Source organism: Bidens hawaiensis, unplaced genomic scaffold, assembly GCF_021521415.1.
Source record: "Bidens hawaiensis isolate Kalapana, Puna unplaced genomic scaffold, B.hawaiensis_p1.1 tig00002423_1, whole genome shotgun sequence".
Lineage (NCBI taxonomy): Eukaryota > Viridiplantae > Streptophyta > Magnoliopsida > Asterales > Asteraceae > Bidens > Bidens hawaiensis.
Window position 1 is genome coordinate 2409435 of NW_027491133.1, and position 15815 is coordinate 2425249.

The 15815-nt window shown below is 33.6% G+C and overlaps 1 protein-coding gene and 1 pseudogene across 1 annotated transcript; one reads left to right on the forward strand and one right to left on the reverse strand.

Moving 5' to 3' along the window:
• Positions 1–2315: 2315 nt before the first annotated feature.
• On the forward strand, positions 2316–4251 carry LOC143619311 (putative glutathione peroxidase 8). Its single transcript, XM_077091266.1, has 6 exons — positions 2316–2366; positions 2832–2908; positions 2984–3045; positions 3141–3259; positions 3687–3854; positions 3963–4251. Exons 1-6 carry the CDS (start codon positions 2325–2327, stop codon positions 3987–3989), a joined length of 495 nt encoding a protein of 164 aa, XP_076947381.1. The 5' UTR covers positions 2316–2324; the 3' UTR covers positions 3990–4251.
• Positions 4252–4941: 690 nt separating this feature from the next.
• On the reverse strand, positions 4942–6385 carry LOC143619368 (5-amino-6-(5-phospho-D-ribitylamino)uracil phosphatase, chloroplastic pseudogene; annotated as a pseudogene).
• Between the last annotated feature and the right edge of the window lie 9430 nt (positions 6386–15815).

Genomic DNA, 15815 nt, shown 5'->3' on the forward strand with positions numbered 1-15815 from the left:
TATGAATTATGTAGGTACGCACATACCCTGGACAGAAACTACAGCGTGTATGGCTTTTTGCCTTATCTTGTCGTTCGTCATTGTATCAACCTTGATTACCACCTTATGTTTCTTAATTAATTATGTTGGATCATAATTCATAAATAAATAACTACTTTTGACCCCCCGCGTGTTGTGGCAGGAATTTGGTTGGTCGATGGTGTGGTCTTGTAGTACTCCCACATTTATCTGTTTTAGTAGTTCATTGAAAATGTAGAATCAGTTTCAATTACCCAAAGAACATATTTTGATGCTAGAATGTATTACCTGTAATGTTTCGCCTATGTATCCTAATACTAGATTGTCGCTATCTAGTCAAAAACAATTAAAATCAGTTCCTAATTACCTAAGCAAGCTAGGGTAAGTAGGGTGTCGAACAAATAGGAGTATGTGGCCAGTGTAACGTGCAACCAATTTATAATATTATGAAGTAATAAAGTGTAGTGCTGATCACACAAGCAAATAATTTGGTTTTTAGATTGATTAAGCAATTTAAGAATTCAAGCAATTAACAAAAGCAAATCACACCCGGGGTTTAAGAATGCAAACAAACAGTAATATCATGCAGCCTAACAGATTAACTATTACTGATTAACACAGACTGATTAACGAGCTAAACCTTAGGCATCAAAAATCGCTAACACACGGCACTGGTTATCAAACAGTTCGTGTCAATGTGACTCAACTAAGAGCAATGTATGCTTCTTTGTATTCAACTAATCAAAACAATCATATGAGCAATTATTATAGCAACCGACAAACTAATTGTTCTGATCAACGTAAACCTAAACCGGCTGAATGCACAACAATACTAAACATCAATACTCATAGATTAATCATCAACAGTTACAAAGTATGTGTTCTTAATACATAAGAAAACTGAAAGTAATACAAACTTTACATCCCGGATATGATTCGAGAGGACTAGTCAAGCATCATTATCGATAGATCTTCAATTAGGATGAGGAAGGCCATTAGGATTGACCAAAAAATGATTGGTAGCCCTGGAATTCACCCGAAATCACCTAACAGTTGTTGTGCAGAAAACATAAATCGAAAGTGTGACTAAAATATTATAAAAATATATTATAATGATAGGTATGTTATCAATTATATATTAACAGCAGAACTACAATGGCAACAAGTGTCTCTATACAAATTTATGAACCAATTCTTTTGCATCTTGTTGTTGTTATTATTATTATTATTATTATTATTATTATTATTATTATTTATAAGTCTTTGACTGAAGCTCGTTTTAACTTTAAAGAAATTGATGATGTGAATGGTGATTTGATGATTTGGGTTGTAAGGGGAATCCATATGTGAACTGGATTAAAGGTGTCCATGTTATTTTTGTGAATCAGCAAAATAAAAGAAGCAAACATCTCGTTAAAGGATTAACAACTACTGCTTCGTAAATCAAACCCGACAACAACCGGCAACCTACGATTAATTAACGACCGCGCCAACAACAGTGTAGGAATCCAAGTTCCAATTGCAACTTCTTCCTTTCCTTAAACACACAAAACAGATTAATAAGTATAATATAAGAAGTTTTAAAAATCAAATAAACACATAACTAAATAAATTAAATTTATATTTTTGCACTTGAGGTAAAGAAATTATGGAAAGGATGAAGCAGTTTTTAGTAGAATCTTTTAAAAAGAGTAAACTATAGTTTTCGTTTATGTGATTTGTCTCAATCTGCAGTTTTGGTCCAATAGTTTAAATTTGCGATTTTCGTTCATGTGGTTTCATTTCACTTGCAATTAAATCCAATCACACTAACGCCGTTGGGCCTGATTGCTAATGATGCAGGATATCTTCTATTTGAATTATGATTTTTAATATCTTTTATTATTTTAGTGTTTATCTAGTTTCCTAGTTTATCTCTTTTTCGTTTTAGTATAAATAAGGTGTTAGTTTTTTTTTGTTAGTTAGTTTTTGATTGAGTTTTAATATAAAGAACATTGTTCTTGGAACATTTGGTTCTGTTTATCGTCTTTTGATTAATCATTAGTCTTTCGAGCCATTGATCGCTTCCGAAACTACATCAGTTAAACTCATCGGTGTACCCCTAATTAAATTTACAAATCTCTTATAACTTTTGGGATAAATACCAAAATAAACAATCTCAAACACCCATTATTAACTTAAAAAAATATATAATAATAATAATAATAATAATAATAATAATAATAATAAAGAATCCAAAGCTGATTTGCAATAATGCCAAAAGAAAATCATCACAATTCACAACACAGCTTATAGCTCCTATCTTCATGGCGAATCAACCTGAATCCATCTATGATGTTACAGTCAAGGTAAACCATTTATTCAACACTACCTTATGCCCACCAACCCTTAAAAATATTTGCTTTAATCATCAACAACATACCTGTATTTATTCATCTTAAATTTTAATATATTTTGATTAGATTAGAGAACACCACACTTAATGTTTAAAGATTAATACCCATTGATTGATAAAGTATTGATTTTGATGGCTTTTAAAAAAATCTTGGATTTGGGATTTGAGTTTGACTTTTCAAGTCAACTAGGTTAAATTTTAAGCTGAAATTAATAAGATTGAACTTTTTTAAAATGTCAAGAAAATGTGGTAACCTAGACTAGATTATAACAAAGAATAAATGTAGAAGAAAGTGATGTGATATTTACAAGAACTCCAATATAAAATGTAACAAGTTTGACCTGGAAAGTCAAAATTGGTATATAATTAATAAGAATGCCCCATTTGATTGTCAGCTTTTTTGATCTATTATATGCAGGATGCTAATGGAAACAATGTTGACCTTGGCATCTACAAAGGAAAAGTTCTACTTGTAGTCAATGTTGCCTCCAAATGGTATGATTTGATTTACCCTGATATTATTTTATGATCATGGAATCTTGTTTATAAACTGGTGAATCTTTGTGGCAGCGGGTTGACCAGTTCAAATTACACCGAGTTGAATCAACTCTACGCAAAATACAAAGACAAAGGTTTGGTTTTTGAATGAGAGTTTGATTCTTATTATAAATTGCAAGAATTTGATTCATGATGTATATGTTTGACTATTGGTGTTGACTCTATGTAGGTTTGGAAATCTTGGCATTCCCGTGTAATCAATTTGGCGATGAGGAGCCCGGGAATAATGAACAGATTTTAGAGTTTGTTTGTACTCGATTTAAATCCGAGTTCCCTGTTTTTGACAAGGTAAACAGGTATTAACATTTGAACTAATATGCCTACATAAATTAGATATATATCAACTAGGGTTGTGCATGAAGCCGAAAATACCGATCTGTACCCGAAATAACCAAACCCAACCCAAAAACGCCAGTTGGGTTTATGTTTTTTCAAAAATCGAATTTCCAGTTTGTTTCGGTTCTGCTTCTATCAACAACCGAAGTGAACCGTAAAACGAACTTACTTTTATAATCAAATTCCTTTAAAAACTGGGGGAAAAAGCACGATTCTTGTACGACTACATGAATTATAGTTTTTATTAAGTGATGTATAAAAAAGTAATAAATAGTGTAACCCAAAAATTATAGGCCCAAATGCATAATAATCAATTTGCTATTAAATAACAAACTCGGTTGATTGATTCATATGCAAACATATCTGCAATGTCTAGTAGATTGAAGTGAATGGTGAGAATGCTGCACCAGTATACAAGTTCTTGAAGTCGGGAAAAAGAGGGATCTTTCGGGACGACGTTCAATGGAACTTTGCCAAATTTTTGGTTGGAAAGGACGGGCAGCCTGTTGGGCGTTATTACCCGACAACTTCACCTCTCACAGTTGAGGTAAAAACAACCTCGTTAAAATCAGTTCTAACGTTTTTTTTGTGTTTGTTGTGGTGTGTAACTGCTTTCTGTCTCTCTCTTAAAGCTGTAAACTTGATCTTTATGCAGAGAGATGTGCAGAAACTTGTGGGATAGATTCATGAAAAGGTTCCCGTTTCGTAAGGTTAACATGCAATGATTAAAATGCTGATTGTACTAGATTCGATGTTAATTTGAAAGACTAAAGAGCATCATGAAAAGGTTCTTTTTCTTTGTTGCAAAAGAGGAATAAAAAGATCTCAGAACATAATAATATTCATCAAGCTAGCAGATGACCGAGTTGAAATAATCACCTACTGCTACTTAATTATGGGTGTGAGTTTCTGGCTCGTTAAGAGTCAAACAGGAGATTCGCTGGTTTGAGTCCCCAGTCATGTGTAATAAACTCATGTAAAGGACTAGAGGACTATATTGCGTTTTAGCTTGGCTTAATGTTTTTGGAACAATGTTGCAGAACTCGTCTTTGTCAAATAAAAACTTAAAACCGTTAAAAATTTTGGATCAGTAGAACTCATCAAGCCACCCCACAACCAAGTCAATCAACACCGAGTTCATCAACCGGATGCTTACTTATCACTGCCACAGACATCAAACAACCCGCTTATCCCAATCAACCCGACAGCTTATATGACATAACTATGTGATGTTTCACACATAGTCTTGAGCACCTTTAAAGGTCAAAAGAAAATTTTGGATAATTTGTAAGACATGTTTGTGCACACCTATATATATATATATGTGTGTGTGTGTGTGTGTGTGTGTGAAAGACAGTCTTGCTTTTTTAGCTATCCTTAATGTTTTAAGAACAGCTTTAATCATTGTGGAATAATGTTGTAGAACTCATCTCTGTAAATAAACTTGCAATTTTTATTAGAACCATTAAACATTGTATCAATCACCTCAACTTCACATGTAATAAAAAAGGAAAACAAAAATTAAACAAGGTGTAACTACGAAGGTGAAATATTTATATACAAATTACACATATATATAATATAACACATACAATTACAAATGGTAAATCTAATGCAGACTACCCTGTTCCCTTTTCATTCCCCATATATTCCCATTTATGTATTCATAAAACTATAACCAACTGATGCACATTTTCACCATGAACATCAGGATTTAACCCATAACAGCTACTATACAGATTCATATATAAATCACCAGAAATCATGATCATCAATAGCAACCCGAGAAGACGGGTCATCTTCTTCCTCCAACTCCATCTCCACCTCCGGTTCCGCCCCAAACTCAGAAGATTCCACATCAGCAAGATTCTTCAAATCAACAACCGACAGCTCATCAAGCCACCTCACAACCAAATCAGCAGCCGTTAGCTCATAAACCGGATGCTTACTAGCCACCGCCACACACTTCATTCTAGCCTCGTGAGCCGCTTCAACCGTTAAATTCGAATTCCCAAACACTATACAACGTTCGGGTATAAACCGCAACAACTGACCCGCATAAGCAAACATTTCCGGGTCGGGTTTCCCTCTATACACATCCTCGGCAGTCACCACCACATTAAACAACCCGTTTATCCCAATCGACCCGATAGCTTCTTCAATATTATCTCTCGGACGAGTCGAGACTAACGCCATGGGAATATCGTAACGGGTCAACACGTTTAAAAACTCCTTCGACCCGTCACGAAACCTGTACACCCCACCCTGTAACGCTTGATAAATCTGCTCTCTTCTTAACGACATCCGTTTAAGTTGACTCGGGTCTCTTGACCAGCAAAGAACCTCCGAAGTCGCCTGCTCGTTTTTCATCCCTTCGATTCTCGAAAGCATAAACGAAGGAGGCGGGGATTTGCGAAAGCGCAATCCACGACTGCTTCTCGAGATCAGGATTATCTTCAACAATAACCCCCTCCCACTCAAATATCGCACCTAACCACCCGCACCCCATTCGTTCTTGTCTCAACAACGGGTTATGCAAAGACGGGTTATCAGCTTTGTTGTTAGGTGGCCATAACCCGGGCTTTCGGTCAACACTAACATCAGTTTCATAATCAGAACTCTCTTTGAAATTATAGACCTCTTTGGTCAACTCCATTGCCCGGGTTTTGGTTGATCGAAACCGAGGCAATCGATTCGGGCATATCGGAATTCGATTAAAGGAAGGATCTTTCAAAGTATGCCCTAGTATTGGACTATGGCCTAGAAGGTAAGTTGCAGCTATTGATTCCACCATTTTCAAAGAAATTAATTGAAGAGAGTAAAAAACCCCAAATCTAATATGGGTTAAGAACCCTAATTAACAGGGTTTGTATAATGAAGATCTAAAGTTTAATTAATATTAACAGTATACATATACAACATATATATGATGAGAAAATAATAATAAAATTGAAAAAGGAGGATTAAGAACCTGAATAATGGATAAGGAATAATAAGCTTATTATTAATATTATTATGGTGTTAAATAGTTTATAGGGGTTGCGTAACGCCGGAACCCAAAGTGTTTGGAATGGATACGTGTCGGTGGCTCAACGTCATCTTTATTATTATTATTATTATTATTATTATTATTATTATTATTATTGTTTTCTTTAATTAAAATTGATTGATTGATAATATCCAACCGCTGGTTTGTTTTTCTTTTTCGATTTTAGGTATGGTTTTTTGTTATTATGTATTTAAAAGTATGAAAAGCATGAAAAGAAACCAAAGACGATAAGCCTGTTTCTAGAAGTTGGAATGAGACAGAGTAATTTATGTAAAGAAAGTAAGAAAGGTGTTGATAATTGATGGTATGACTTGATGGTTAAGATAAGATTGATGTGGTTACGTTCTTATTAGGTTTGGTAGATTGGGTGTGTTAAAACATGTTCGGGTTAGAATGGAATTACACTTTTACGGTTATGTTTAGGCTATGTGTAGTGGAGGGGCTATAATTGTGGGTGAATTGTGACATGTAGCGCCCAGTCAGCAAGGAGTGGAAATTTATTTTTGGGGTGTGATGTTGTAGGGCTACAAGTTGGGCTCATAGTTTCTTTTTTTATTATTTTCTTTTTATAACTAAACTAAACAAATAAAAACCAATTTATTTAAATAATTAGATAAAAATGCATTAAAATTAAAAAGAAATGCAAAAAACTTAAAAACATAACTAATAATGCATTAAAATTAAAAAAAAAATTACATAACTAAAAATATTAAAAAAACATAACTGGATAAAATACTAATATCCATAATATTGGAGCATTTTTTCCATTCGTTGTCGTTGCAATAATGCGGCCTCTTCGTGTAACCCGGCATCTTTGAGGGATTTGTATTCTTCACTCATTTCCCGCAATTCCAACATTTGGGCAATCTTTTCGTGTTGTTTGTCGGTTTCTCTCATGGTATCGTTGAGTTCTTCGACACACTTTTTGTGTTTTTTGATGATTTCTTTCATCGTAGCGGTGAGTTCAACGAGTGTCGGTTGGTTCGGGTTGTTTATAGGATTCATTTTGTTAGATTTTTTGAAGAATTTGGGTATGAATTGTGTATGAAATGGATATGAAATGGAGAAGAAGGTGTATGTTTATATATATATATATATATATTGTTTAAATTAATTTTTTTTAAATATTTGAACGTTTACAACGGTCATATGAATATAATAATATTAATTTCTTCTCCACCCGGCGACAAACTAACCCCGCCCCCGCCCATTTTCGCCCAAATATCGCTCCGGGGGAGGTGTTCTAGCCCTTTGTCATCCCTTCTCGCCCCATATTGTAGCCCACTACACTTGGCCTTAATATTGTATAAGGAATTGAAGAGTAAATAAATAAAGAGTATATTTCCTCCTTTAATTTAGTAGGATCGAATTTGTCATTTAAAGAATTCAGATTTTGTTATGTTTGGGTCTTTTTTACTTTTGATGTATTTGGGTCTCTTGTCCCATATGATGTTTTATGTTTATGAAAAGAGTCTAGCGGGTCGCGCACAGTAATATATCGCTGAAGATGCTAAATAATTATAATTTTGTTTTCAGCGTGATAGGATTTGTCTTTTAAAAGGAGGTTGTGATATAGCTTGTTGTCCACTTACATATTTTGTAATTGGATACTTTTGTAAAATTATCAAACTATTTGAATTATATTTAGTTCATTTATTCCTCTCCTCTCTTTATGCTAAATTGCACTATGTTTCTTAAGGGATTGCTCCATATAATACTAACCAACTTTGTAAATTTTTCCAATCTGGTCACTGAATTTTCATTTTTGTTCAAATCCTAGATATTTTACCTAGATAGCAGGTAATCTAATTTTTTTTTTTAATTTTTCAACGTTTTTACTTTGCATAATAACTTTTAAAGGTTGCGAAAATTAGTAAAAATTCGAAATATAATTTTAAATTTTCGAAAATTTGCAAAAAAAGTTCAGAAATTTGAGGTTCGAGTTAGAACGGGTCAAGGTCGAAACTGGTTAAAACGGGTTTCGGGTCAGTTTTATTTTTGAACCAACGAATCAGCGTTTTTTCAACACGTTACAACTCGTTTTAACAGCAAAAGCTCGTTTAAGCGATTTTTCAGTTCGTTTCAGCACCTAACAGCTCTTTTAAGAGATTTTAAGTTCGTTTCAGCACGTAACAGCTCGTTTAAGCAATTTTTCAGTTTGTTTCAGCACTTAACAGCTCGTTTAAGCGATGTTTCAGTTCGTTTCAGCACTTAACAGCTCGTTTAAGCGATGTTTCAGTTCGTTTCAGCACCTAACAGCTCGTTTAAGCGATTTTTATGTTCGTTTCAGCACCTAACAGCTCGTTTAAGCGATTTTTAAGTTCGTTCCAGCACCTAACAGCTCATTTAAGCGATTTTTAAGTTTGTTTCAGCACCTAACAGCTCGTTTAAGCGATTTTTAAGTTCGTTTAATCACTTAACAGCTCGTTTAAGTGATTTTTCAGTTCTTTCAACACCTAACAACTCGTTTAAGCGATTTTTAAGTTCGTTTAAGCGATTTTTCAGTTCGTTTCATCACCTAACAGCTAGTTTAAGCGATTTTTAAGTTCGTTTCAGCACTTAACAGCTCGTTTAAGTGATTTTTAAGTTCGTTTCAGCACCAAACAGCTCGTTTAAGCGATTTTTAAGTTCGTTTCAGCACCTAACAACTCGTTTAAGTGATTTTTAAGTTCGTTTCAGCACTTAAAAAATCACTTAAAACGAGCTGTAAACGAACTTCAAATCGCTTAAACGAGCTGTTAGGTGCTAAAACGAACTTAAAAATCACTTAAACGAGCTGTTAAGTGCCGAAACGAACTTAAAAATCACTTAAACGAGTTGTTAAGTGCTTAAACGAACTTAAAAATCGCTTTAAACGAGCTGTTAGGTGCTGAAACGAACTTAAAAATCACTTACACGAGCTGTTAGGTGCTTAAATGAACTTAAAATCGCTTAAACGAGCTGTTAGGTGTTGAAACGAACTTAAAAATCACTTAAACGAGCTGTTAGGTGCTGAAACGAACTTAAAAATCGCTTAAACGAGCTGTTAGGTGCTGAAACGAACTTAAAAATCGCTTAAACGAGCTGTTAGGTGCTGAAACGGTTTGAAAAATCGCTTAAAAGAACTTAAAAATCGCTTAAACGAGCTGTTAGGTGCTGAAAGAACTGAAAAATCACTTAAACGAGCTTTTAAGTGCTGAAACGAACTTAAAAATCACTTAAACGAGCTATTAGGTGCTGAAACGAACTTAAAAATCACTTAAACGAGCTGTTAGGTGCTGAAACAAACTGAAAAATCACTTAAACGAGCTTTTGCTGTTAAATCGAGTTGTAGCGTGTTGAAAACACGCTGATTCGTTGGTTCAAAAAAAACTGACCCGAAACCCGTTTTGACCCGTTCCGACCTTGAATCGTTCTAACCCGAACCTCAATTTTCCGAACTTTTTTTGCAAATTTTCGAAATTTTAAAATTATATTTCGCATTTTTACTATTTTTCGCAACTTTTAAAAGTTATTATGCAAAGTAAAAACATTGAAAAAAAACATAGATTACCTGCTATCCAGGTAAAATACTTAGGATTGGAACAAAAATGAAAGTTTAGTGACCTGATTGGAACAAAAATTTGTATCAGTGACTTGATTGGAACAACTTTTAAAGTTAGTTACTATTCTATTGAGTAATCTCGTTTCTTAATAATATAGTTTTCAAAACTACTTTGATGTAATCCATTTTAATAGACACAACCTGTTAAGTGTTATGTTTACTCAAATTCTAGTGTAAATCAGTTTTCAAATATTTTTATTCAATCACCTTGTGACACCGTTTTCTTTTGTAATAACTACATTGTCAAACGTTTAACTTTAAATCGCCTTACAACATTATCATTTAAATATATTGCTTTCTATTTCTAACATCTAAATAATAAAAAACTAATGGTTTTCTAGTTTAATAAATTTAAAATCCAAACAAAATAGTTTCGTTTTAACATTTTATATTCTTGTCGGTTTTTTGTTATACATTTAGTATTATTATTATTCATTGTATTTGCCTACTGGCCGACAATGGACATACTCATAAGTCATGTTACAAAATACAAAATGAATATACTAAATAATATTATTTTTCAGAACCGCGAATAACTAGTTTTATACCCGTCCGGTGGACGGGCACTTTAGGTTTAATAATATGAAAAAAAAGTATCTTTCTCTAAATTACTAACAAAATAAGAAAAGGTGTCAAATAGAAGTTCAAGCCTTTAAGTTAACAAAAGGTGAGTTTTAACCGTGAAACAATCATAAAACGATAAAAAGTATTACTGATAAAAAGTATCAAAATGCGAGATTGTGTGTTTACCCTACAAAGGGGATATGGCAGCCAAAGTTCATGCAGGATAGAGAAAAATATTTATACATTGGTAAATTAATTAATTATACAATGGTTTACATGTTAAGTAAAAAATTTCATATTTGAATTTTTTTAGTAAAAAGTTATATTTTTGTAAACAAATTAGATATGATGACTGAAAAAACTATCAAATACACAACAATTTAGATAGGATGGTTGAAAAAACTATTAATTTAGATAAGAAAACCCCAAATAAAAAGGACAACATATCTTGCATTATATACTTGTAATTTGTAAACATACAAACTTGTTTTAATTGTTTCCAATATTATACAAGAAAGAAATGAATTTAAAAAAAGATTTCTTGCACCCAACTGCCCCGACCATCGCATTGCCAGTATTCTACATCTTGGTCTTCAGGTTCTGGTTCTTATTCAAGTTCGATTTCTCTTGAAAACAACACAACTTTAGTCTAGAATGGTTACATGCGTACATCTATAGCTTTTTTTTCTGAGTCGACGCCGGAGACAACTAACCTAACAACCCATCAGAAGCCAACAATTCCGGGAAAGTCAACCTCGCTGACAGGCCATGGGAGTAGTATGTGGCCATGTCATAGGTTTGCACCGATGTAGAACACGAACCTGACCAAATTATGAATACAAAAAACTTGGGTACTTAGGATTAGGAATATACAATTTAAAAGCATTAGAATGGTTGTTAAAGCATATGAATTGTAAACAACATAAACAGTATATAAGCTCAAGTAATTAATAACATATTTAACTTGAATTATTAAATTTCTAGCTAATTAGAAAGGAAAGGGTAGAAATTCATAAAAATATAATAAAATGAATCAAGCAGCTAAGGTACCCGTGAAGAAGTAGAGTGATGCTTCAGGCATGAAAATCAACCGCTTCAAAAATGGTATGCATCAATATCTACACCAAAACATGATTAACAACTGATATAATTGATACAAATAAAACGCAATGAATCAAATAAAGCATAGCAAAATGGACAGGTTAGGTAAGCAACTGGTTAATACGGGTATTTTTAAAAATATATCAATTTGGTTTTGGTCAAAATGGCCATTTAGCCCAAAACAATCACCCCAATCAACCAAGTTATGGTCATGATTTTCGGGTTTAAACGAATTAAAAATGTGCAGCCTAATTATTTTTCACACAAATAAGCAAAGGTATGCAATAATAGGAGGTTAGACTATTTACTTGAGCTTCAACTTTTTATACCAATACTTCCCTTTATCTAAATTATAAAATAAAAAATAAATAAAATTTATTAACATGAAAATATAAACTAAAGTAGTCTGTGTTGCAAAATAAAGTGGAATAGCAACAATTAATCAGGGTGAAGAAATACCAATTGAGAATGCTTTTTAAACCACCTTTTCCTTATTTCATGTTCGGACTGAAATGATCTGGCTCCGATTACCATCAGTGTGAATCCGTTAAGTGAAAACAGCCAGCGCCGTTGCAGTGGTTCCCTTCTTTTGATCCACATTCCAGTGGATGGAGGCCTTTGAACACGACAGTTAAATCATTTAGCATCAACCATAAACACACACAAAAAAATAAATAATAATAATAATAATAATAATAAAACATCATGCATCAGAACACATCCAATTTAATATTTAGTATAAACAATTTGGGGAATTAAATAGAAGGCACCTTCGTCAACATGAGCCTGCCAATCAATTTCCCAAATAACCATTAGCACACACCTGCAAAATCCATTTGAATCCAAAATCACTATTTAACCCCAGACTGAAACCAAAAAATCAACGATCGAGCCCCAAAATGAAAAGACGATGTCACCAGCAGTGGTTCTTCAAGATCGATATAATGGAAGTTTGAATGCTACATGAACTGGTGATGTAAATAACAAAAAAAAAATAAAAGAATAAAAAAAATGTCCAACTAGCAGATGAGAGAGATTGTAAAACCTCCGTGAACGCCGCTTCTAGAAGAATTTTGGGTACTTTAAAGGGTCAAGATTAAAAGTTCAATACTTTCTAGGGCTGAGATCTTCTAAAATTATGAAGGGGAACAATATATTATATAATGCCCATTTAAACTATACTACAAAAAAACTTAATGAACCTGCCCCTACTTTCATACCATGTTCAAGCTTCAAAGATTGCAGCAAGCCAAGGTTGTTATAACACTACCAATATATAGAAAAATAATTAGCAGGTACTACTACGACTACTACTACTGCTTTTATTATTATGGTCAGATATACTGATATGCTATTCTTTTTTCCCACGAGAGTTTCTTCAATTGATTTTGCAGTTTTTTTGAGTTAGACTACGGCTTTTCAAGCCCTGCTTGCGGTGCGCACATATGATGTATATATGTGTGAACCCACGGGTGGGCAAAAGTGAAATTGCACTAATTTTGACGTTATTTTACTAATCTCGTGAAAATAACGTTAAAAGTGACGGACGGTTAATCAGGCATCATGTAGTGGCGTTGATAGCTGAAAGATAAGGGTACATGCACCGATCAGCCGGTGTCCCGATGATTGAGTGCTATGTGCCTTATGTCTAAGGCTTGATGCAAAACTACTATCGAGCCGGGGGTCTCACCGGAAGCAGCCTCTCTATCCCTATGGGGTAGAGGTAAGGCTGCCTACATCTTACCCTCCTCAGACCCTACCATAGCTTTGCTATTGGTGGGATATACTGAGTACGATGATGATGATGATGACTACGGCTTTTCAAACCATGATTTAGACGATGAGATTCAAACATCAAGATTAGTTTACATGATCATTTGGTGGTGGTGGTGGTGAGTTGTCTTAATCATCAGACCTTGACATGTTCAAGGATTAATTTCTCTATATTGACCAATGGCTCGGTCGGGCACCAGTCACCACCTTCCTTTTAACATCTTCTTTCCCATTCTATTTGCTAAGCTCGGCCCTTAATGCATACCACATGCACCGCATGGAGCTTTAAAGGCTAGAACAATGATCATGCATGGTAATAAATAAACCATTAGCTGGTTAGCTTTAAATAAGCAAGCTTTATAAGTTATAACATTGTTTCACACTTTCACTATGATTCTTTTTTTATTTCTAATAGATCCAAATTGATCACTTATCTAATTTGAGTTTAGCCAAATAAGCTAATATACATATTTATTATTGTCTCCTTTTTTTTGCTTAGCAAGTCAACTCTTTCTTAAGAGAATTGGTCGTGCTAACCACCTAGGTATGTAGTTATTAAGAAATTAAATAAATGGAGTTGCACGCTTGACTTTTCCTGTAAATGAAAACCTTTTAATCTTCAAATATTTCATATGCTTCATTTGCTTTTAAAAATAAATTTATATTATGAAATCAGTAATTTTATTCTAGTCTTTCTGTATTATATGAAAAACAACATTTTGAGGGTTAATGAATTGTTATTCATAAGTGTTGTCGTATCAATAACGTGTCTAATGCTATGCAGTCAATCTCGATGGTATATCGGTGGTATCTCGGTTATCGGCCCTCTTGTGAAATATCGGTCAAAATATCGGTCTGAATCTCGGTACCGATAATATCGGCGATACTGGCCGATATTGACCGATATTTCACCGCTATTCCTGATATCGGTGTTTTAGTATTAATTTTCAACTTTTAGTGTTTAATGTTGCTGGTTTGAGTCTTAAACAGTTCCTACTTGCTACAAATGTAAGTGTTTTGCAACTTGCAAAAGGATAATTTGTTAATATTATGAGAGTACAGTGAATTGTTAGTGTTAAATTGCTATATATATAAATTTTGCATGATACTAAAATTACCGATATATCACCGTGATAACCGATATCTCAAATATCGGTCCTTGACCGATATCCGATATTTTCCCGCATTAACTGCTTAGGTCTAATGTAAGAGTGATATGTTCATCCCTCCCTCCTTTTGTCTCGATTTCTATAATGAGTTTGAATGCATTGTTGATTAAAAATAATCCATTCATTCATCTGATTAAGAGCATTTACAACTATAAATATTCACAAACGGTCACATAATATTCCAAATTTGTCATAAAAAACTCACTTTCTTTTACAACAACAAACATAAACCCTCATTATAATAATATATAGTATTGTGTGTGTATATATAAATACGTATGTGAGTGTGACATGATAGTGGGGGCCGCAAAACTTGTCCTTTGTAGAGTTGGATACCCAAACTTCATCCATTGCAAACTTGCTTCACAATGGTGGATTCCATGCCTATTTGGTTTGCCTCTTTGCCACATTATCCGAACATTAATTTTGAAGCCCATTGTAGATGTTTTAATATGGTTGTTGCTTAAAAGTTGTGGATGGTAAAAATTTATGTCAAGACTCATGAAATCTTCCGACGACTAACCTAGAAATAAATGTATGCATGTGTACATATATGGAGAGTAAATTATATTTTTCTCATACTAATCATTCTTAAACCACGAAAATTACACAAATCGTCCTTTATGTTAATATGTTGCAACATGCTTCGTCTTTATGTTAATATGTTTACCTAACCGAAACCAACATAACGAACAATATGCGGAAATTACACAAATCATCCTTTATGCAAATATGTTGCAACATGCTTCATCTTCATGTTAATATGTTGACCTAACCGAAAGGCGAAACCAACTTAACTAACAATAAACAATACCACATCAAAATAACCGACCCACAACTAATTATCAGTGGTTCCTAAGTTCAATTTTAGTTATACCTCATTCTAAAGCCAAATCCCACCGAACTTAGGAACCAAATTACACTAAACTTGTTTGAATGTTTGGTATTGAGTTTACATCACAGATTCATTACTTGGAGACGTTGAGTCAATAGTTCCCAGGACCAAACTTATTAACAAGTGGTTAAAATAAATATTAGGCCAAAAGTTGCCAAATTCGTTATTTTGAGCAAGTATTTTTTTTTCTTTCAATATCTCATTTGTTAAACCAAAATTTAACCTATAACCAAACCAAACCCATCTATAAAACCGAAAACCAAAACCAGTCGGTTTTTCCTTGAGCTAAAGTTTCAGTTTATGTTCGATTCGTGTCTAGAACGGACCATGCATATCCAGGGGTACAACCGAACAAGTAAAATGTTGTGCAAAAC

Coding starts and splice junctions, on each gene's coding strand:
- LOC143619311 (XM_077091266.1), top strand. CDS start 2,325: ATGGCGAATCAACCTGAATCCATCTATGATGTTACAGTCAAG. Junction 2,367..2,831: donor TCTATGATGTTACAGTCAAG/GTAAACCATTTA, acceptor TATTATATGCAG/GATGCTAATGGAAACAATGT. Junction 3,046..3,140: donor CGCAAAATACAAAGACAAAG/GTTTGGTTTTTG, acceptor GACTCTATGTAG/GTTTGGAAATCTTGGCATTC.